General features: G+C 35.6%; 1 protein-coding gene across 5 annotated transcripts in view; it reads right to left on the reverse strand.

Moving 5' to 3' along the window:
• The window catches only part of GRM8 (glutamate metabotropic receptor 8), a 311935-nt gene that overhangs the window by 153513 nt on the left and 134038 nt on the right, over window positions 1-24384 (reverse strand). For all 5 annotated transcript variants that reach the window (XM_088054854.1, XM_088054856.1, XM_005519219.3 and 2 more), the window contains 3 exons: window positions 16055-16190; window positions 15427-15581; window positions 14362-14499 (listed from right to left, as the gene is read on the reverse strand). In XM_088054854.1, the coding sequence (XP_087910980.1) occupies window positions 14362-14499; window positions 15427-15581; window positions 16055-16190 (429 nt within the window). The remainder of the gene's footprint in view (window positions 1-14361; window positions 14500-15426; window positions 15582-16054; window positions 16191-24384) is intronic.

Genomic DNA, 24384 nt, shown 5'->3' on the forward strand with positions numbered 1-24384 from the left:
TTTGCCTGGTTTTGCACATAAATACTGTGTTTGTATTTACTTCAGATACAAATGGTGCCACCTGCTCCTCTTAGTACCCTGACATTTGGTGCTAATTAGATGGACTTGCATTATCAACAGCACAGAAATACAGCACTGCAGCAGGCTTGGTTACCATGGATCCTAATGCACTCAGCATTGCACAGGAAATTTAGCAGAGCATAAGAAATAAATCTATTCCTGTGTGAACCTGCACCAGTTCTGTGACACTATTAAGGTACATCCTCAAAGGCTTCTAAATTCAAGGGTAAACACCATTATTATTTCTAAACTTTTATTAATACATTCTACCACTGAGTCACCATGTAGGTGAAACAAAATTGCAAGTCAATTTTAAACACCCTGACAGTGCTAATGGAAACAAGTCATGCATTCAAGCTGTAAAGGAGAGCATGTCTCAACTGGGGATCAGCTGCCACAAAAGACTACTGGCATCTGTAAGTGAGAAAAGTCAAAACAATTCTTACACATAGGAGTGTCACACTGAATAGTTGCTGTGAAAACTCATGCTATTTGTTCCTTTTCAAGCCTACCTGAATGTACCTAATTATTATACTCTAAGACCTAACAAATGGGCTCATCCAAAAGTTACTTCTACAGAGTGATTAGACACAGCTCAATAATCTCAACAGATGAAATAAAATTAAAAGGAGGAAGAACACATTATGGTGCAAGCAGAAGGTGAAGAAAAGATTAAAAAAAACCAAAGAAATTAAACAATTAAATAAGAGACAATATAAAAATAAAATTCTTTCTCCCTTTCTCACAGTGAAATGCATATAATTCTCTCCATCTGTTCTAAGGCCCAACAACTCTAAATTTCACAGCTCAGGTAATTTAGCAATTTCTGCTTCAGGAGTCAAATTCTGATGATGTTTGGCGTTCCTCTTCCTTTGTTAGAATTGTCTGTATTTATGTCTTGTACACATCTTTGAGTGCTACGGTGCCAGAATTTCAGTTTCTTTTGGAGTTTTACCCCAACACTCACATCTCCAAGGAAAAGTTCAGCACCTGAATTATGAACTGCACGTCCTCTGTTCTCTGAATGGGCTTTTCTAACAAACTGCAAAAGGCAAGTTTGAAAATTAATGCCTTCCCCATGCAATTACAATGATTTGCAGTTTTGTGCTGCAAATAAGGTAAAACCAGGGATAGAACCACTTCCTAAAGCTAAAAGCCTAGTAGTAAAATGCTAGGAAGTATGAGGTATCATACACAACCACACAAGGCTCAGGCTTCTATCTCCATGCAAGTCCTTTAAGCTTCATCACAATTGAGTTCTATTGAAAATACTTAACTTTTTAAAAAGAATCAACTCATTAAGGTCAATTTTTGTAAGTGACATAGCCCAAGAGAAGTGGAAGAAGATAGGGCAGGCAGCCCTATCTAAAAGCTTTTTGTGGGGTAGTACAAATAACAAACCACAGCATGCTAGAGATAAACAATCAAGTGGGTAGGCAACACATGATTTGGGACAGAACATTTAATCTCCTTTTTCTCTCTCTCCTTTTTGGAAGGTATGAATGGGCAATGGATCTAAGTTTGCATAGCATACTTCTCACAGCCTATATTACTAATCTGTCTGTATTTGAATTGCCAGTTGTTAAGTGTGGGAATATTTCTGGATCTAAATTATTAACTCCAAGTGGCAGTGAAACTTCACAGCATGAATACAATGCACATTTCAGAAATAAAAAACCTCACAGTTTGTACATCACCTAAAAAAAAGTAAAATATCCTCCGATTGACTGAAAACTTTGCTTTGTTTTGAGCCCTGAAAACCATTCAGCCTCCACAGTCACCAGATGCTTCCCCTCCACCAAAGCCTTCCAGCTCTCATAATTTCACAGCTGGAATGGTATCTGTGTCCACACAGCTGAATGCATTCTTACCCCAATAAGCAAGAATTTTTCTGTTGTATGGCATGAATACTGCGAAGTTAAAAAAGAGCTGATTTAACACCTGTCTGAGGAAAGTCTGTTGATCAGAAATGGGGACTTGGTTTTAATAAATGCCAGAACATGCACCTGGCTTAGTGGTGAACATGTCAGCGTTGGACTAGGTGATCTTAGAGGTCTTTTTCAACCTTAACAATTCTCTGAATCTTTGAACACAAGAGTCCTCTCAAATAGGGGAGGACATTAAGAAATCTTCTAAACTAGGAAAGCATATGTTAAAGATGAGATTTCCAAAACTACCAAAGTACTTTGAATTAAAAATAAACCAAGGAAATCATATTTTTCTTGAACAATAACTCATCAGGAACCGCATATGGTCCATTTCAGATGTCATCATACTGCCAAAAATTAGTCTTTCAAAAAAGCTGAATAACCCATCCCTGTGATACACATGCAGTAACTCATTAAAGTTTTCAGCCTTTTTTTTTTCCCCCAAGGGACAATAGGCCAGTATAAAAGAAGTGGCATAAATGTTCCAATTTTTGGAAATGTTTAAAATTAAAAATTCTACAAGAGTATTAAATTTGTATTCTTTACAGTGTTTCATTCTCTTTTAGGAAATAATATATCTGGGTTTCAGGAAATACATAACTGTTATGTAATGAGTTTACGCAGCTCCCGCCTGACATTCTACTTCTACAATAATATCTTTGATTTTGAGGAAGAGGTCAAATGCCCAATTTAGATAGCTTCTGCTGAAAAATAGCCCTATAGAAGGATAAATCCATTTTCCAGAGACTTTGAAAACTACTGGACATCAATGTCAATGTTTTTATCTGTGTGATTCATCACAATCAGTGTGTCATTCATACTATCATTATTGTCTCCATCAACTGTATGCTAGATAAATATTTATTGTTCATGCATGTACTGTACCCAGTAAAATATTATATACTTCTCTAATGAAAAATATTATTTTCTAGGTCCCAAATCATACATTTTTGTCCTCCTCTTAAGCTATACACTTATGGAGAGGGCTTGTAACAGAGTTACACTTCACTATAGAATGTAGTTCCATTACAGTAAATATATTTTCTATGGTAGAAATGGTAGAGAAAACCAGGACTATATTGAAAATGGGACTGTTGCATTTTAGAATTGAACTGAAGTTTGAAACTTTTGGTTACATGCATATGATTTTTATGTTAGATAACACACTATAGCATTTTCATTGGATGTAATACGGTTTAATTTTATTTTCTTTGAATTGTAAAATGGACTGGTTTAATTTCAATTCCAAATGCCAAAATCCTTTTTAAAATAGGAGATTGATTTTTGCAGTCCTGCTTCTCAAGAGGATTTCCTGAATAATAAATTAAGAATAAAGGTTTTGACCCTAATTACATTTTTCCTGCTTTCCAAAATAGGCTCTTAATGTGTAACAGCAGTTATTTAAAATGCTTTCCTTCACCTAAGACTAGGAACGAGGGAGAAGGGACTGAGAATGGCTCTCCCGTGGCCTGCCAGTGCTTGCCAACACAAAGAAGCCCAGCCCTAAGGCCCAAATCCACTGAGCTACACAAATCCAATGAGCTACACAAAGATTACAGACAGGACAGGGCATTGGGAAAGGCAAAAGCTTTGGCTCCAAAAGTATCCTCTGTAGACCTGCATAAGGATTAAGGGAAAGGAGATTTTATATGGGAGATTAAGGCATGCTGAGACACATACACATGCATGCTGTAAACTATGCTAATATTTAAAAATTTAATGCTCAAGAGAGTAGGTCTGTATGAATGTCAAAACAATAGGGTAGTATCATCATCATTTGATCAGAAAGTCAATCACATACAAAGCTGAAGAGCAAATGACCAATGAAAAGTTTTAATAACACATCTTTTCTCAATAGTTCACGGCTCTCTAGAGAGGTACCATAAGAACACAAAGTGCAAACTCTTAGTATGACTATTCCCTTGTGGAACTAGCTATGGAACATTTCTCCGTGGGTAGAAAATATATTTAAGACATTCTTCACATAGTTATAATAATTCATAAGGACCTTGAGCTGTGAAATGCTCCTGAGTTCAGTGCAGTCCTGCACAGATGCAAAAGAGGCCCCCATACAGCCTACCTTGCCTGACTGGAGCTGTATTTCTAAATATTGCACAGCGATTTATTTGAATGCATAATTACACCTGAAACTCATGATCATAATGCAATGAATCACTCACACTGAAATAAGAATTATTTTAAACTAGCATTAAAAACCTTTTTTTTTCTTTTAGAAATGAGAACTTGAGAAAAAAACAAAAATAATCATAAACTTGTTGATAAATGAATCAATAAACCGAGCTATAGAAAAATGTATATAATCTTACGAAAGAGTTACTAAGGACTTGAGCATCATTAAAATATGATTGTTTGATATTTCACATAGCCACATTTCAGGAAAGCAAGTATAATAATGAAGCATCAGCCAGAGATAGTGTAAATGACCAACAAGAGCAGAGAACCCCAAGAAGAGAAAGGATGCTCATTTTTATGTGAGTGAATGCTCCAGACACAATTTGAAATATGACTAAAAATGAGCACCTTGGTAATGACAAACAATATATGCTCAGATATACCTTTCTAAATTTGAAAAAACAATTAAATATATAAACTAAGGAAAATATTAATATAGGATTTTTATAAATTATTATTTAAGGAGTACTGTAAAAAGGTGAGGAAGGTGGTAAAACCTTCATAAAACCTTCATTCATATTCTAAAAACACACTTTTTTATAATGTCACTGTCCTGAGTTGATTATGATGTTAAATTGTATCCCCATTCGTCCACCTAACCCAGACACAAGTTTTGTATTCTTAAATATTCCAGTAATATATGTGACTGTCTTGGTTTAGGGTAAATATATTACTGGAAGCAAACATAAGGCATTATGTTTCCTTATGTTAAAGACTCCAAAAGCAAAAGCCAACCTGATTCAATACTATAGTGAAGGAGGGTACAAGAAGTTTTAATTCTTTTTTTCAGAGAGAGATTCATGTTAAATGAGGAAAAAATAAATAAATATATTTATATTTATACATACGCACACTGTGGAAAACAGACCCTCAAACAGCAGACCAAAAGAGTAATGTGCATCGTAGTCCACTCTCACAAACAATTTTGCTTTCACTGATACTAGAAAATTTCAGAATACAATATTGCTGAGATCAAATTTTTGGTTGGCTACCCTTTTCATAGGATGTTCAAACTTCTTGTCTCTATTTCAAGATTCTGTTCAACTTGACTACAAAGCTCCACTTATTTTCACCCTGCTCATAAGATCTAACTCTTGTCTTCTGAAGTGAAAAGCAATGTAGCTTTCCTTCTGATCATTCCTTTAAAGCTTTTCTTATCCTACTCAGCCTTTGATTACTGACCTCTCTGTGATTTCCACAAAGAATCAAGTTATTACTCTCATTTGGGGGGCCATATCCTCTCAAATCTCATAACTCTTCATATTAATAAAGCAACACTCATGTACAGCATTGAAGATCTGGCCGCTATACATCCTTTGTATTTTATCTCTATGAAACTAAGTTGCAAAATCTTTGGTCTGGTGTTTCAAACCCTCTGGTCTGGTGTTTCCTCTATTATCATCATAAATTACGTGTAAGATTTCACAGAGGAATGGGTAAAAACATTTTGGATAAAATGGAAAGCGACCTTAAAAAATTTCAGATTTTTATATGCAATACAAAAAGTCATTTCTGAAACTGAAACGACAGGACATGGTGGTGTTTGGTCAAAGACTGAACTCAATGGTGGTGGTATTTTCCAGCCTTAATGATTCTGTGATTCTAATCTATTCTTCACAGTGGTTCTGTGAATTGCAGAGATTATACTATCACTCTTCAAACCAGCACTTAGAATGCTCCTAAAACTTCCACTTTCAGAGACCTGATCAACTTTTCAAAATTTAGAAGGAATAAAATGAATTTGTTTCTTGTTTGCTGCAGTTTCAAAAGCCACAGTCAATTTAAAAAGTTACCTTGAAGTGCTTCTGGTGGTGGAAATTATTTGTTCATTTCAATATGAGAGAGAGAAATTGTTGATCTACCTGAGAGTCTTTGAAGAACTGTTCTTTCTGAAGTATGGCTCAGGAAAAGGTCTACCAATAGTCAGAATCTAGCACAAAGTGTGAAAAAGCACCCATATTTTCTGAGCCAAACAATGCTTACGTTGCACTTAAATTCCAGTGGACGCCTACAAACAGGTTGATGATGTACAAATGCATCTCTCTTCTTCCTTGTTTGAAATAATAGAACAGGAAAGACTGTTCAACAACAAAATCTGAAAAATTCAATCTCTGGCCCAAATATATTATATTCAAGCACATGGGGAAGTAAAGAACAGATTGGATGCAAGGGAACCCTGAAGAGCATGACCTCAGCACACCACCTGCCTCATCAATGCAGAGCTTTGAAGGCATTTGGATCTTCTAATTCTGTGGGGTCAGGTGGAATATATGTAGTGCACAGACTTTCCCTTTCACTGCTTTACATTTTAACAAAGTAAAAAATCAACCAAGACCACTTTTGGCTGCCAAAACTTCAGTAAATGCTGAAGTGAGAGTAGAAAAACCCCAGAGCATTAAACATCCATTGTCTATTGATACAACCAAAGATACCACTAAGGGAAGCACACCTCATTCCACGGTATTGCTTTAATGAACTGAAAGTAATTTATTTTCCACGGGGCACAATACCAGCTGTATTGTCTGAGTGACAGATCACATGCATTATGTAGATTTATCAAATATTTTAAATCCTTAATTTCTCTGTCTCCTGGTATCATCTCTTCACAGCATAAAAGGATTTCAGCCAGAATAATTAAATATTTAATTTTTCAGCAAAACCTAAGTATAAAATAAAAATGTAAATGTCAATCTTTTTTCAAAAGTAATTTTAAAATATTTTTGCATAAGTCCACAGGATATTGCATCCTTGAAAGCTGTGATATTATCAATAAGAAAATGGTCAAATATTCAGATCGGAATATTTTCTGATAATCTGTGTACAGAGGACTGCCATGTATTGACTGCCCTTCTGTTTCTCTGTGTGCAAGTACCTGTAAGAATGCAATATTATCTCTAAACATTTAATGAATACAGTCATAATTAATATAAACAAATATTAGCATTATCACTGGGCTCTTACAGGAACTGGGAAAGAAGATTGCTTTGTTGAGAAAGTGATGATCAGTGCAACCACGGAATGGTTGGTTTGAGCAATCTAAAAGTGGGACACCTGATCCAATTTAGTCATCTAGGACTATTTGCAATCTGTAAAGAGAGATGGGCACAGGGTAAGTCATACCAGTCTAAGCAGTTTACTGAGACATATGGAGGTGGCCTGCCAGAAGTTGGAGAATTAAGTAAATCCTTTGTCATGAGCTCCTTCCAAGTGCAAGCCCTAAACAGGCATTAGTGCACAGTCCAAATCATTATGCCCAGTCATGCAGTTAAAGCAATGTAAGCTCCATATAACAAATATACCCTTTTTCCCCTGTACCCTGATTTTAACACAAATTAAGGACACCTGTGCTTCTGACCTTTCATAAGAGCCCTTCATACAAAAGCACCTAACTCAAATATCAGATACAAATAATATTCTGGAAATACTGAACTATAATTGGTCATTTAATGGCTACACTTGACCATTGAAAGCCAAATTCTGACCTCCTTTCCTACACTGAATTATACTAAAGTTCATTGTGTATGTCCCATTGATCTTGCAGGGACTACTTTTGCAATAAAATTCTATTTTGTAGATTTAAAAGCATCTACATTTGTTTACAGGTGACCAGTCTGAACTCCCTTCCACAGAAGATGAGCAATCACTTATAAATCAGGGACATTTCATGGGTGAATAATTACTCAATGTATTGAAAATATTCAAGATATAAAAGCAATCCTAGGTATTTCCATTGCAACTTGATGAAATGATGAAATAACTTGTTTCCCCTTATGAATTATATTATAAAATTAATATAATTATTAAAACATATAGTTCTACTTCTGGTATTGGTGGCATCTAAGATCAAATAAGTTGAAATACATTTTAATATCAAACATAATTAAAGAGTAAAGACATCACAACAGGAAGACAAACTATTTCCTTTGTTTTACCATCTGCTTTGCTCTTTTTATAATTTTATTTTTCAATTGTTTATATCCTGTAAATCAAGTACTAAGACAGAAAAACCTGTTTTGTGGGAACTTTTGCAACAGTTTATTTTGCAAGTCGCTCCATATTCTCTCAAACTCTTTTGTGTCCAGCTGATGTGATTGTTAGCAAAGATCCAACAGCCAGCTTGGCTCCTGCCTTATGCTGCAAATCCGACTACTGTGATTTTTATGAGATTACTGTTCTCACACAAAACAGCAATAGACATTTCAGAAATATAAATAAAATATTAAAAACTACTTTTTGTTTATGCAGAAGATACTTTTCAAATGGGAATCAAGAAAATGGCAAGCAACAACAAAAGAATAGAAAGAACAAGAATTGCCCTTTATAACACTTATGCCTAAGCATCCCAGTTACAACTCACAAATCACAAAGAGGGAGAGCAACATCTATTTCTGTGTATTCCAAAAGAGTCCCTCCTGAGACTTGGTGTCTCTTGAGAATTGTAGTAAATTCATGTATCTCAACTGCATCTCTGCTGGTTTTCTTAATTTTCTGTAGGTCTCATCAAGAAAAGAAAACACTTTAGGAGTGATTTGATGGTAACGGAACCATTACTCAAACAAAATAGCAAGTCATCGTGCCTCTAAAAGATTCACATTCTGTTTTTCAGTTTGTCTTATAAACTTTACAGAATATGACTGCATACACACATGAGTAAATTTACTACTTTCTATTAATATTTTTAGGGTCAATTTTTATTTGGAAGAGGTTAGTTAAGAAAATAAATTGTATCTCTGCAAAGTTCCTAGGTATGCATGGTTTTTATTATACTGCACCTTGACTTTTTTCCAGTGAAACAAACAGCTCATTTTGGTAGAGCAAATTGAAATTAGGCTAATTGACACAGGTCTCTCTACTTTTGAAAACTCTTCCATCTTTATTTTTAGCAGCGCAGTCAGACATTATAGACAGTTAAAGGCTGATTAAGTTTGCAGAGTAGTTAGAATTCTAACTATACAAAACAGGGGGAAGGCTTCTTCTGTCGGGATGTACATGAAGAAAATTTATAATTAACATTTTTGTTAAGGTTTTATGAAAGCACCACATTACATTGATGTTTTATTAAAGGACCCCATTTTGCTGTTCAAAGACCATAATGGATGCCTTTAAGGGATTCTGTGGGCAAAATCCAGAACAAATCTCAATGGAATTGTGATTCTTTTGTCAAATTTGAAGCTGAGGCTATGATATTTCCCATTAAAACGATATAGTAAGCAACTTCATTTCATGTTACATTTCTGTTTAAGCATACAAACACAAACACATATGTACTTCTATAAACACACAAAAACATACAGACACAAATACAAAAAGAGGACTTCAGAAACTTTTGTTAACTTGAAATCAAATATTAGCAGTCTGTGAGGTTAATGGAAGCAAGTCTAAGTAGATTTCATTTAATTCTTACCTTCTCTTTACCCTTCATCATTAATGCTGCTTTCTTTTACTATCACTGTTTTGCTTTTTCTGAGAGTGATGTTGTATATTGTCTCTATTCAATGCAATTATTAAAAGAGTATTCTGCAATATCTTTGTTTGATTTTCAAATACTTGTAATCATACTTTTGTAGCCTTCTTAAGAAAGACAAGATCTAGAAATCTACAATAAGATGGCACTGACAAGTAACAGCTCAACAACCAAGAGCTGGAGCTAAGAACAAGTCTGGTCAGTATTTCTAAGTAATGCTAAATCTTCAACTACCAAAAACTGGCCCACTGGTAAAGTCAACTGGGAAGCTGAGGGTATGGAAAAATTTCACATGAGGACATGAAATTTGAAGTAGAACAAAAGTCATAGAGTCTCTGCCATCTCCTGCAATCACCATGCAAGCCCTTCCTCTTGAAGAATCATCAGGAATCAAAGGATGAATGAATACTGTCTCTCTCTTTACAGTTTTCTGCTGGGGCACAGGGATGAGTGAAAACCTTTCCATCTCCTCATTTCTCCCCACATAGGACCCAATGCTAGAGAAATACTACTGAAGATCCCTGAAACAATCATGTGTCACTAAAGATGTTTTTATTGAATGTAGAAAACCTACACTGTGAATAAATATGTAAAGTAAGGCTTCTTATAACCTCTACATATGATTTAATCTTGGTAGTGCTCCTTTCTTTTCCATTTTGTTGTAGTAAGACAAAAGAGTTTTCTCTGCAAATTCCTTTCTTCTTCCCCAAGTAAAATAGTTTAAGGGTAGTCATTGAATTATTGGTTCATGCTTACTAAGTTAATGGCCCAATTTGATATTTTTTTAATTCCAGAAAAGTCAGAACAAGAAATCTCTAATATTTTTCAATGAACTATTCTAATATTGAGGATTTGATCAATGTACACTCACACTCAGAAACACACAGAGCTAGCTTCAAATCAATAGTGGCAAAAAATTACTTTCTCAAAGTTTAGGTGAATCATTGCTTTCTGTAAAATGGCAAAAATCAGAAAAGAAACAAACAGGCAAATTCAAAAGAAACATTACTTTATGTATCTCCAGAGCACAAATTCTTTTAGGAATAAGAAGCAACAGCAACCACAAATAAACAGGATTTTAAATTCAAATAAACTGTTCAAGTTATTACAACGCTAGACTGATAGTCAGTAATGTATAAGAACAGAAGAAAGTAAAAAGGCTTATGCCCTTGTAATTCTTAACCTTAAAGGAAGATAAATTCCTTTCAGACTTCCAGTGCTTAAAAGACTGTTGATTTTACAGTCTTTAACAATAGAAAAGAGAGAAAGGTTTTTCACTATTAAGCATTTTCTAGTATCTTCATAGGAAAAAAAAATGCTTGAGATTTGATTAGATCAGTAGCATCCTCACTGCAGGTAGCAAAAGTTTAAAGCTGTGAATAACTTGACTAAATAGAGAACACAGATATCAGGTTTGTTGTTGGGAATTACAAATGTTGTATGAGGAAAAGATTCAAGAACCTAAGATAAACAAGAAGGCATAATAAAATACATCTCAAGCCTGAGAAAACTTTATACCTATCAATTTGCCTTTTAATATCATTGGAGAGAGAGGTTTTCAGATTGTGGCTGTATCTCAAGCTTTTGGATTTCTTTCAGTGTTCCTTCTGCCTACTGACATCACAACATCACAGAATCACAGAATCATCAAGGTTGGAAGAGACCTTCAGGATCACCTAGACCAGCTGTCAACCTGGCACCACCATAATCACCTCTAAACCGTATCCCACAGTGCCACCACATCCAGACACATCTTGAGCACTTACACAGACAGTGACATGATTTACAAATTGAACTTGTGGGCAAAACACAAAGAGAATCTTTTCTCTGCAGTGCCCAGCTAAAAATACAGGAAAATTAGAATAAATGGTGTTTTTATGTTCAGTCTTCAAGTTCTGAAATAGAGATGGGAATACAGAAGCACAGAATCACAGAATAGGCAAGGTTGGAAGGGACCCCAGTGGGTCACCTGGTCCAACCTCCCTGCTCAGGCAGGGTGATGCCAGAGTACATGGCACAAGACTGCATCCAGACAGCTCTTGGATATCACCAGTGAGGGAGACTCCACAGCTCTTCTGGACAACCTGTTCCTGTGCTTGGCCACCTGCACATGCCCTTTAAGGATTGAGCTAAAAATCAGGACTGAGAAACTACGCATAAAATATTATAGAAAACCCACTGCAAGCAAAAATGGCAATGGGGATAGGCTGAGGTTCAAGGCTTTCAATATTAAGTTATTAACAACTAAATGTAACAGCTCTTATATTCTTATTGAAACTTGGGGATTCATTAATTTTTTCACTTACCACCATTATTTCAGACCAGATTTGGCCATGAGGTATGCCTTTTGCCTCCCAAGGAAAGGATAAAATCATGGGTAGGATGTTCTTTAATTTTTAGCAGACATAGAAGATCATAGTACACACTCAAGTGTTTTGTGGGCTCTGGTATGAAGAACCGGACAGGATTTCATTGCTTTTTCTCTTTTGTGCACAAGAGGCCCTGACAAATGAACTGGGGTGTTTCACAGTATCATCTGCAATTCTCTGAGTCAAAATTTGGCTAGGGGTCATTCCCCCCATTCTCCACCTATAATTTTACTTAAATCACAGGAGGTTTATTTTGAATTTACTACCACCACCACCATTCTTGATTTAGTTTACTTAGAATGAACATATTTTGGGTAGTTTTGTTACCCAGTCCTTTAAACTTGAGTTAGATAAGCATAGGGATCGTGATGAATTGCCAGTTTGTGTCAGGTCTGCTTCTGTTCAAATGGGGATTTCTATTGTGGCACTTAAAACCACTTTCAAGTGGTTTTAGTCAAGAGTCCTATAGGTGCTTCACAGAAGAATTCAATTTTTTTCCTGCCAATTAAAATGCATGTGCAACTCTCCTAAGAGACCTCTCATGTCTTTGTTCCATCACTTGGAACCATTTAACTTTCTGGTCACAGAAAATACGCTTTATTTCTATTTTCAGTTTCGGGGAACATACCATATATATATATTTTTTTTTTCATGAAACATACAGATAACTGTTTCAAATTAGAAATTATTTTGGATCAAGATACCAGCTGTGCATTTCATACACTACTTTTCACTTTGTAATTCAATTTGACAGATCTGATGAGGCTGAGATAAGTCATACAACCATCTGTGGTAACATTTAGAGCTTCCCGAAGTAAAACACATACACCAGTCATTCCACCTGAAGAACTTAAAAAATACCCATCTATTTTCTACTTAAAATAGTAATCACAAAATAATCCCTTTCCAGACTTGGGTAGCCATCCAGCCATGATTTACTGCAATATGAATCAAGGCCAAGGAGTAAAGGATTAGAGTAATGAGCTATCATTTAGCTCAGTGAGGAACTGAATGTTACCCTTTTTTTGTGAAATATGTGGTAAAAGACAGAAGACAAGGCATTGCTGAAATGACAGAGTGAATGCATGGCTCTGATATTTCTGTGTGAGTTGTATCTGTGACTTGTGAAGTCCAGTGCAGTAAGTGTTTGAATTGATGGCACAATACACATACAATAAATCTGATGGTCCAGAAAGTGCACGAATGCATGTTCTTGGAGACTTCACTGTGCTTCTGTCTGACAAGCCCAGGAGAAGTGGGGTGCTGGTGTGCAGAAAGTTTGGAAGGGCACCCCTATAACAAAGGCTACATGAAAGTGTCAGCAAGCAGCCAGAAATCTTGGGACAGCAAGTGAAAAAAAAGTTTGTGTTCCATGGGGAAAATATGATTTGGTGAAGGAGACCACCAGGAAAATCAAGGCACATCCCAGACAATTTATGTATGTAGTACAGCAAAACTGTGTACTGCTGTTGGCACTACTCACAGAGATGGTGGTCACAATCAGCAATGCTGGGAGTGGTGGCAGTAACTAAGGAAAGGACACAAGGAGCCCTGACATAGGTAAAAACGTCAACACAAAAAGTAACATAAGCAATCTGCTGTAGCCACAGAAAGCAACACTCTTGTAATAAACTTTTCAAGTAACAGCAAAAAAACATCTCATACAGAAGATCAAAGCCAGCTGCTGATGTGTCTGCTGTATTAGGTGTCATGACAATTGCATCAGGGTATGATGCCTGAGCAAGCAGGTTTGCAAAAACTAGTGACAATTACTTCAAGTTTTTGCTCAAACTTTATAGAGGCTTTCAGTTTTATAATATGATATAGGATCCTTCTTTTACACATGGGGACAAGTAATAAGAACATATTGATTTGCTTTTTCCTTCATCTTCAAACACAGATTGTAAACTAAATAAGGAGTTCAAGACTTGACCTTTCATCTAGACCTCAATAGTTTAAACAGAAATTTAATTTTCACTGTATGTACTTCAGGGTTAACAATATGAAAATTACCATGATGCACACACTTGCTAAAAAAAATCATATCGACAACTACAGATGGGGTGAGAGAGGAGGTCATTGAAAACATAAATGGAATTGAACCACTGTCACTGGTCTTTAATAAAATCTGTACCATCACTGTATTTGTGCAAATTAACTACTAAACTTCTCATACATTGTCCATGAATTTTTTTCTTCCAGTTTAAGAAAAAATGTCACACTTTTCTTACAACTCAGCAATATGCATTGAGAACTGAAGGAAGACAGAAAAGTGATGAAAAATAGGTAGCTCATTTCCTGCACTCCTATAAAAATTTTAAAGATAATGTTTTACTTTCACAGTTACCTGTGCATTTCTTGATATTGCTATTTCTTTTTCCATGTGATCCTAACTTGCATCCAAAATTCTCCTCCCAAAATTCTGCAAACCAGACATTTCTTCGATTGTTAGCAAGTGTTCTGCTCCGAAAATATCTATCAAATCCTGCATTGAAGAGAAATGAAACAAGCATTAAAACGTGATATGGTATAAAAATAGTAATTTAAAGACAATATCAGATTTTTTTATAAATATAAGAACAAGTAAAAGCTTTAGGCACACACTATTGTATGATCACAGAAGCATCTAAGGATCAGATTACATTTCAAAGCCACATAAAATCATGGGATACCTCTTTGTTGAACAAGACATCCAGGACACCTTTAATTCTGCTTCTATTTATATAGCTAATGACACCAGTTGATAAATTAAGATTTCTACTTAAACCTGATGATCACCAGCCTTACTCCTGCAATCTAGCTGCCATAATGAAATAGTGATTAACACATCCCATCTGGATTAGCTCCTTACAAGTATTTCCCTGTGGCTCAGCTCTCTATGTAATATTAATCATGTTCATTTTTCCTAATCAATTACCAGTTTAGCACACTTACCCAGACACTAAGAGATATTACTATATCCAGTACCCTCATAGGAATAAGGTACTGCAAACCAACGTCCACGTCATTCTCCAAGAATCTTTCTTAATACAGTAGCTTCTTAAAATAAGTTTAGGAGTGGAAAGCAGGGCACAGATCATTCTCCTCCCCAGAGAATAAGCTGATTCATAATCATTCATCCAATACTCTTCTTATTTGTCCCAAAGAATGACCAGGCTATGGTTAAGAAGCTATCAACTCCAAGTGTCATCATTATTAGACAATTACAAGATTGCCTAATTGCAGGTTCAGCATCTCCTCATCTCAACAGATATATTAAATTATTGTTGGATCAGGCCAACTCAGGTAACTTGGTTGGAAAGCTTTTCCTGAATTCCCTGTAATGAAGGATTACATGCTTTTAAAATTATTTTTAAAGAGAACTAAAGTACTTGAACTTTGACAGAAAATGAAATGCCACATGTGTCCTTACCATCTATGGATGTTCTTTTGGGTAGAATGGTTACTGCTCCTTCTGCAATCTCCTCCTGCTGCTGGACTGGTGAAATTTTTGACCCCCAGCTGTCTGAGCCAATCCAGAGGAAATGTCCAGACTGATTAGCTTTTTTGGCTGCTTCCAGTACTCTCCTGCAAGCAAACAACAAATGACCAATTAAACAAATTCCATTTACATAGAACTTGATATACCCAGCATTTATTTTCTTTATGCATAGGCTTAAAATAACTAATTAATCTACAGCTTTCACAGTCTAAGGTATATTAAAAACAGCTGTAATGAACTCAAGATATAGTAACATACAAATTAATTTGTTTCATCTTTAGCCATATTTTTCTAGCATTATTATTGGTTTCTTCCTTTTCAGTCACCAAATAATTATCTATTGGCACTGTACTCCTAGGAGCAGGGAGAAGTTTGGAACTACACAGAATAAAGGACCAGCACACTCTATAATTACAACTCAATTTCTTATTATCAGATATCCAAGAATTTTTACACAGGATTTTATCTGAAGCTTTTTTGTTAGTTTATTTTCTACCAGCCAACCAAACATCTTTGTGAAGAGGAATATCTTCAAAATACAAAATTAGGAAACAGGCACCTAATGTCATCTTCGTTTGCAAACATGATCACTGCTCGAGCATTTGGAGTTTCCAACAAGCGCTTAATGATCTTTTCAAATTCTCCTGGTCTTGGTTCCCGAGGGATTTTGAGGGACTGAGCAATGCAAACACCTCCTAGGAAAAATTAAAAGGATAAAAAAAGAATTTGAACACAGTAAATATCCACATTTCAAATAATTCTTAGCTAACCAGGCAAGCAGAGAAAGCAAGGTGCTAATCTGAGATACAGCAGCACAGTCAAAAGTAACATTATCTATGTGTTTTGAAACTTGCTTTGTACAGGCTTACACACTTCATGCTGCATTAAAGAGTATAACACAATTACCTGTTACTTTATATTTTAAGTACATTTTTAAACAACATTCTGAGGCCTGTCAAGCACCACACTCTGGATCAGCTGGACTGAGTTCCCCAGACCCAGACCTACCAAACCTACGGCAACTGAGAGCCCAACCTTGCCACAGTACTGCATTGAACCATGGATCTACAGGGGTACAGTTACCTCATGTTCATGATGGGCTTTTCGGTGTCACACACCTCTGTCACACCTCTGCTTTGTCTATTTGAGAGAATGTAGCAGGGAATACATACAGATCTCTTTTAATTGTTATTCTCACATTCTTAAATGAGTTGTCTTAATTATTTAAGAAGCTGTCATTGAGTATTCTAAATTACTAATCAGCAAATTAACATAAACTCAGAGATGATATTTATATTTCTCCCTGACAGAGGATACTGATTGAAATCTTTATATTTTACCTGTCAAGAAAAAAGGGCTGAATTCTACAGAAACTTAGTGATTTCTAATAGCTTTCAGAGACCATTCAGGGGAATCTCTGCTCTCCAATTACAACACTGTTATCTGTATTTGAGCATGTAAGAGAAAAATTCCTTGAGCCTGCTTCATGAATCACTGAGTCCATATTGCCACCAGTTTCCAATACCATAGTGATCTTTCTGATTGTTTGCTGATTTCCTTATTTAAATTATTTTTTTTCTCTAAGAACTACTGCCTGATTCTCATTACTCCATCGAGTGCCCACCAATGTTTGTTCTTCAAAGTTGTTATTTGGAACATAAGAGTCTATTGTGGGGAATCTAATCACTAATAAACCCACAAAATTAAGAAAATGAGAAAATATTTAGCTCTGATCAAGTGACAAGTTACTAGACAAATGCAAGCAAATTGTACATTTTACATCCCTTTATCTAAATACTTCTACACTGAATATTGTTTTCAGTGAGAATAAGAATGTGTTTTAAAAGAGATGGTTCCTTTTTAATGAGTTTTAAAAGAGGTATTCTATTTTTAATGAATGCTGGTACTTATCTACTGATGTATAAGATTATTTGAGACATGTATGTTTCTTTGCATTAAATACAGTTAGTCAAGTAAAGTCACAGTTAGACAGCTGTGTAGTGTATGGGGAGGCTTTCCAACTTTCTCATCTGTCTTGTCTCTCCTATCAAAATGTTAGAATCCTGTTTTTCCAAAGTACTTCACAAATTAGGTTGATGCACACCTTTAGTGATAGGATTTGAACCAGAACAGGGGTCCAGCCAGGTGAAGCTTGGTATGTAGATCTACATAAAGGTGTTACCAAGGTCTCTTGGGTAAGCCTTCTTAAGCTTAATGTATTTAATCTTTAAGCAAAAGAAACAAAATAAAGGTATATCTGAAGGTATTTTTCTTTATTTTATTCAAAAAATGAGTGGGAAAGGTTCAAAGCTGCCCCAAATCTGTCAGTGATTAAGAGGCACTAAGACAATGCACTTTATGACCTGCTTTAACCTTGGTCAGCTTTGATTTGGTCAGGCAGTTGGACTACATGATGATCATAGGTTTCTTTCCACTGAAATACTCTATTCTAGTCTAGTCTAGTCTATTCTATGTACTATTTTAAAAATGCTGGGTATTCATTATCAGATTTTGTGCTGCCTTTGCAGAATCTCATTGACTTCAATAGCTCTCTGAACAGGAAAATCCTAAGTTTGTATCAAGTTTAGACATGGCATAAATGAAGCATGGAGTTATCAACAGCCAGTGTAAATACAACAACTTTCAAATTACATCAGCCAGTTTTAGTCACAGGCAAGCATATCACCTTTTTAAGTTATGCATCAATTACTTTGGATGTTACATTATTATTTTATTCGACTGAGATATTCATTCTATAGTGCAGGCTTGTCCTGAATTCTTCTCTGCTTTACATGAAAGAGATAATATTTGCAAATCAGAATACCTGCCATTTCTAACAAAAATTGTTTGTATATAGGTCTTTACCATCCATAAATAGAGCAACAAAATAACATAAATAATTTACTCTTATCTGCTATAAAATGGAATATAGAACCTTTTTATGACAAAAAAATTTCTTCACATTTTTACAAATATCCTGTCTCCCCACGATGAACAACTAATTTGCCAATAACAACAAATAAGCCTTTATAGAAGATAATCCTTATATTCACCGGGTATTTTTGAAAATCCTGTAATGAAAAGAAGGACACTTTACTGTGAAAAGCTTTAGCCAATAATCTAAGCTGATATTAGGCTATAGTGATAGACATTTCAAAGTCCTTTACTTTCTTTCTTGAGTACCAGGGCTGAAATGTAAGAGAAATATTTAGCAGATATCCTGTAAATTTAACAATCTGCAATTCACTGTTAAAGAAATACTCGAAAAAAATGCCAAGTTCTCAGATGTCCCCAAAGTCATTCAGCATAAAAAGTAAAACAGATCTTAAAAATGATATAAAGGAATAATTTGTTACCTCATACATTTTGTAAGTGCATTTTTCAACTAGTTCTACTCATGCAATGGCCCTTAAGGAAAAAAAAAAATCAATCTATCCACATAAAAATCAAATGTAAATATTACAAAATGCATATATGTAATAAACTACATACATCCATCTACAATTTGTGTGAAATGGATATCAAGCAATGAAGAACTGCAGTATCTAAAAAGGCTATTTTCAGTGAAAATAGTGTAGAAGAAACATCATTCCATCATTGCAGCAGCAAGCTCAGTCATGACTGTACTGCGTATCTTGGCACCTCTGTACTGAAGAATGTGTTAAGTACTACCAGGAACAAAACAAAATGCATTTCAGCCTTGTTGCTACATTTATAATTAATTGTGTAGGCGATCTCCAGCTCACAGAACACTTTGTATACATCCTTACCTATATATTGCATATACAACTGTTGCTCAAACACATAACAGGATATCAATTTTCAGCTAATGATGAATTGCTGGATCCACAAAGGTATTCACAACATTACAGTGTCTAACCTCTTGGCACCCTGCTGCCTTTGAAATCTACAGCCTGGGCTAAGTGCCCAGACACAGAGAGAGGTAAGTGCCTAGGAAAAGGAATCCTATGAGCCAGCAAACTAAATAAGGAATAATTATTCCTCCAAAATAGGTTGCAGAGGTACTAAAAGGACAAGTTTAAGGCCAGTAGTTAGGATTAATCTTATGAAGTGCGAACAAAAGAGATTTTCCCAAATCAAGGATAAATAGGGCTTGAGAACAGATGTCTCTTACGTGATACCAATGGCTTTACCATTTGCTGCAGAGGTGCCATAGGGCAGATGGTTGAGACATCTAACGTCTCAAGAGAATTTATGGCTCTGAATTGTAAGAAAAAATTGTGTTTCACTCTGTCAGCATTTCTGACTGATTTGGCGTGATGACTGCTTGTCTCTGTTGCTGGTTTCTGATATCCTTCATTGTACTTTAAAAACTCACATTAGTCTAAATTTCCCTTGGCTACAATGATGATAAATCTAACACCTGTATAAGGAAATGAGAGCTAACTTTCCTCTTACTGAGAAGAAAATTATACGTTTAAGCCCCATCAATTAAAAGAATCTATAATGAGGCTTCAGAGAGGGCTGCACAAAAAAGTTTTTGAAGTAAAGAAGGAATAAGCTAGACACTCATTTCAGGTAGCTACTACAAACAGACATCAGTAATTGTACCCACTGCTATGGTATCTATTCCCTAATTCACATATGACACAGGAGATGAAATTAAGAGTGTGCATCTATCACACATTTCAAAAACATTAAGATGGCACTGAAGGAAAGTAGCTCTTTGGCTACTGTGGAGGAAGAGAAAGTCTTACACCAAATTCTGCTAAGCTTCTTTCACCTGCTTTCAGATTTGTAAAGCCAAGGTTGTCCTCAGTCAGCCCAGAGCTTGAATGGAGGAATAAAACAGTCAATATGAACTACCTTGTGTCAGTGATGACAACTACCCATTTGTCTTCTGTCCAGCAGCTATGAAGTGCCATACCCAGTGCCTGGGGCAAGGGGATGATAAAGGGAAGGAGAGCAGAGGTGGGAGCTGGAAATCAGGCTTATGGCAGGAGCTGCCCTATTCCTGATAAGAGGCTCAGTGCAGCCACTTTGCACCATGGTTACAGCTGGAAATTCACATGCTTTTAAAAACAGAGACATAACCAGACCTGGTCTACAACAACACATTTGTATCTGTGCTGAGACAAAAATCATATATTAAAAAAATTGTTCCAGGCTAGGGTTGCTTTTCTTACAGCTACTCTGTATAATACAGCTTGTGGGAACACAGGTTATCAGTAAACATACAAACCAAACTAAACCAAACTAAAAAAAAAAACCAAAAAAAAAACAAAACAAAAAAAAAAACCAACCAAAAAAAAACCCAAAAAATCCAGTCAGATATTGTCAGTACAGTGGATAAATAACCCTTTTTTGGTGGTCTCTCAACAGTGAGACAAATGGCAAAAAAAAATGAATAGGTACTACCCGCATAATCTTAGTAGATAAACATAATAATACTTATAATAATAAACTTTGATTTTTGCCTGTGTGGGTTTTGAAGTCACAAGATGCCATGCTGATTGTAAACCACTAAATACTCGACTATATTAACTTGTGCGTCAGAAGATATTGAAAGCGTATTTGGAAAACAGCAAGCAGACTTGGTAGAAAACTTGTACAAACAAATTAATTTTCTTAAAAAAAGACCGAATGGTGAATCTCAATACAAATACAAAGGCTGAATTGTCTCCTACGCCAGCTAGGATTCAGCACAGTATTACAGATCAGCTAAGTAGGATATATAAGAATGGTCCCTGTTTTTGTATCGAGAAATTTGAAGACAGTTTTCAGTTCAAGCGATCTCTGTTAGGACCTCAATCATACTACTCAGAACAATTTTACCCTCTAAACTATTTCCCCACATGACTATAAATAGCCTAACCATTGTAATAGGGAAGGGACCAAGCTATGCACTTTGACAATCTATGTCTAACAATCTAGCCATGATTTGTTAGCATAAGGAGGTGTACCTCACCCGACCGAGTACACAGTCCTACCTGGCAGTAATTTCTCAGCTGCCTTCAAGTACACATGTCCTTTTTTACTATGAGTTATAGGTCACCAGTCATTAGGCCAACAAAATTTTAATGTAGGTCTGTGGAAAGTTTCCAAAAGACATTACAGAAATATGTGAAGGCAGATCCTATTCCGAGCAGGGGAACAGATGTCAGAGACTCTGAAGAAGCCTCATCAAGAAACTCCTGTGAGACCCACAGGGTGCTGCTGCAGGCAGACAGAGCCTCTGTCTGACAGCAGACTGCACACTTCTGACAATATGACATGACACAGAAGAACATAAGGAAAAACACACAAGTGCATTTCTCCTCTTCTTCCAGTCATTCCACTGGTTATATTAAAAGTCTAGAAAATCTAGACCCAGTTATATTGAAAGACTTTTCCAAATGTCAGGAACCTAGATCAATATGAAGATTATCGAGGATATTAAAAACTACAAGATGCTCCAAACCCTGCTTCTGTTGACAAAAATCAGAAGAGTTTTGCAATTTAGTGAATCCATCAGAACATTCTTTTTAAGCAGAGAGTTCATTATTTCTCGAATGTGGATGGTAAGAAATCAGAATGTTAAAGAAAAATAAAGAGACAGTTCTGCATGTGACTTTTACTGTTGTTGATAATCAGACTCTTCTAGAAATTATTATTTAAACTAAAACCAACCTGCTGTCCTCTTGTGTGTCCCTAGATTCCCTTAGGAATAATTTTCTAGAGTATGAGCCAACAGGGAATGACACCTAGGAAGATATAATTACAAGTTGAAGATAAAATTTCTCAAGCAATAATTAAAAATTAAATGTTTCCTTAATGCCAAAGTGCTGCTGGGAGGTGTGAATGCAGCCATGCATTTTGCCCAGAGCTACCTTTGTGTAACTCCCCCAAGAAATGATACTCCCACTGACGCTGCTGTGTGGACTTTAGGGTAGCTTAGCTTAACAAGAACCTGAGCATTCAGCATGCTCTGTGCTTCCACCAAAGCCAATGCCACAGCATCATGCCTGCTATTCATGTCCAAATCTGGTTAAATAAAATCCCATTCCAGTGCATCTCTTTTGTTATCGTCACAAACTATCTGCACTACAGAAATAAATCAAACTCTTGTGGTTTTTCATTTCCTCAGAAGATCACCAAATACCTCAGCAAAAAATTCACTTACTTCTGCAAAGGCAGTTAATTCTTCAGCTGACAGTGGCAGTACTTTTTCATGTAAGGCAATAGAAAGAAAATAGTTTTTAAAAATAAATAATATAAACAGGAATTTACTTGGAATTGACAAAAGTGACACTTAATATCCAGTACACTTAAATATAATGGAAGATGAGAGATTTTGCTATAACCTTTGAACAGACAAAACATTCTGCATTTCAAACCCATATATTGGTGTCTTATTTCCTTCACTTAAGTAAAACTGCATCTCCTCAAAATCCCTTAATATTTATGACAAAGATTTTTTTAATTGCACAAGCAGGTTGGTGATGCTTTTTCACTGACATGTCAGGTACAATTATGAGCTTTTCTACTCAAAACTAACAGCTGTTAGGAGATCAAAGTCTCTCTTTTTTATTACAGTGTTTTAGAAAAGGCTTTTGGGCAAAGGGTTTATTGTTGGTTCTAACATTTATTAATTCTTTTGTAAAAAAAGAAATTAGAAAGCATTAAGCAAGACTATGAATGAACACACAACATTCTGATAAATACAACTCATCCATTCCTTTTCAACCATTTTTTCATATTCCTACATGTACTCACAGGCATACAGCCACGCATATTTCACAAGCACGTGTGCTCACACAGATCTTTACACTGTGGTTGAAGCAGATGCTAATTCTAAAATAGAAAAGGAAGAGAGAATAATCTGGCTCTACCACTACACAAGACCACTGGCTACTGGCTTCAGTCATCAGAGTCATTTTCTGAGAGACATGAAACAGGAGAGATTGGCTATTTTGAATTTCCATTCTGAAAAGTAAAACTTTCTCTTTCTGTTTTTTCTTTTTTTTTTCTCCCAGAAAAAAACAGTTCCAAATGTAGCACTACAGATTCTGTTAACACCAGCATCTGATGGAAAAATAACTGCAAAGAATATTTCCCACCATACCATATTTTCAGATTTGAAAAAATACCCAACCTACAAACAACACAATTTTTATCCTTTGATTTTAGTGCTATTTATGCAAATGAAAGCCAACTTTCACAGTCTTGAAAGTGAAAGGCTAAAAGAAAAATCTGTAGTGGAATAGTTTATGAATGGGTAAAAATCACCAGCCACTCAAAAAAAATTCTGAAAAGAATGAATCCTTGGAGGTTGTGAGAGAAGGTGTTTCCCATGCACAGTGATTCCCTGGATAATTGCTTCATAAAGGATATGGGATGCCCAGTCAAACTCCAAAACTATGTAATTGAAATAGGCCTCTGCTTACATTTACTGGCCAGCTGTTGCAATGCTTTCATAGCTATGTCTTTTTACCATCACACTGGATATAAATATTTCCTTCTGGGGAACAATTGCTCTTGCTACTTAGAGATTTAGAACTCGTAGAGGCATAATATGAAGAAATAAATACACTGTGATTTTCTGCTTTCTGGCTACATGCCAGGTACATCATTAATGAGGAAAGGAAACAATCTATAATTTGGGTTTTTTTTCCTTTTTTAAAAATCTGGGAACCTAGGTTACGAAAAGAAATTTCATAAATTCTAAAATATTTTTGAATTTTCCTTTTAAAGTAACATCAGTTCTGATTAATATAAAACTAATAGCATGAACTCAAAGCCTGGAATGTGATTACCTAAAGTATTTTCCTCTAAAAGCAAATTTGCTTAAATATGGCCCTAATTCTTTCCTCCATCTCTCTACAATTCCCCATATTAATGGGCCTGACTGGTTGCAAAGATTTGGATTTGATATTCTGGGTAGTTGAG

Source organism: Pseudopodoces humilis, chromosome 5 (genome assembly GCF_049639895.1).
Source record: "Pseudopodoces humilis isolate 2021_Gansu_Grassland_sample_001 chromosome 5, ASM4963989v1, whole genome shotgun sequence".
Classification (NCBI taxonomy): Eukaryota; Metazoa; Chordata; class Aves; order Passeriformes; family Paridae; genus Pseudopodoces; species Pseudopodoces humilis.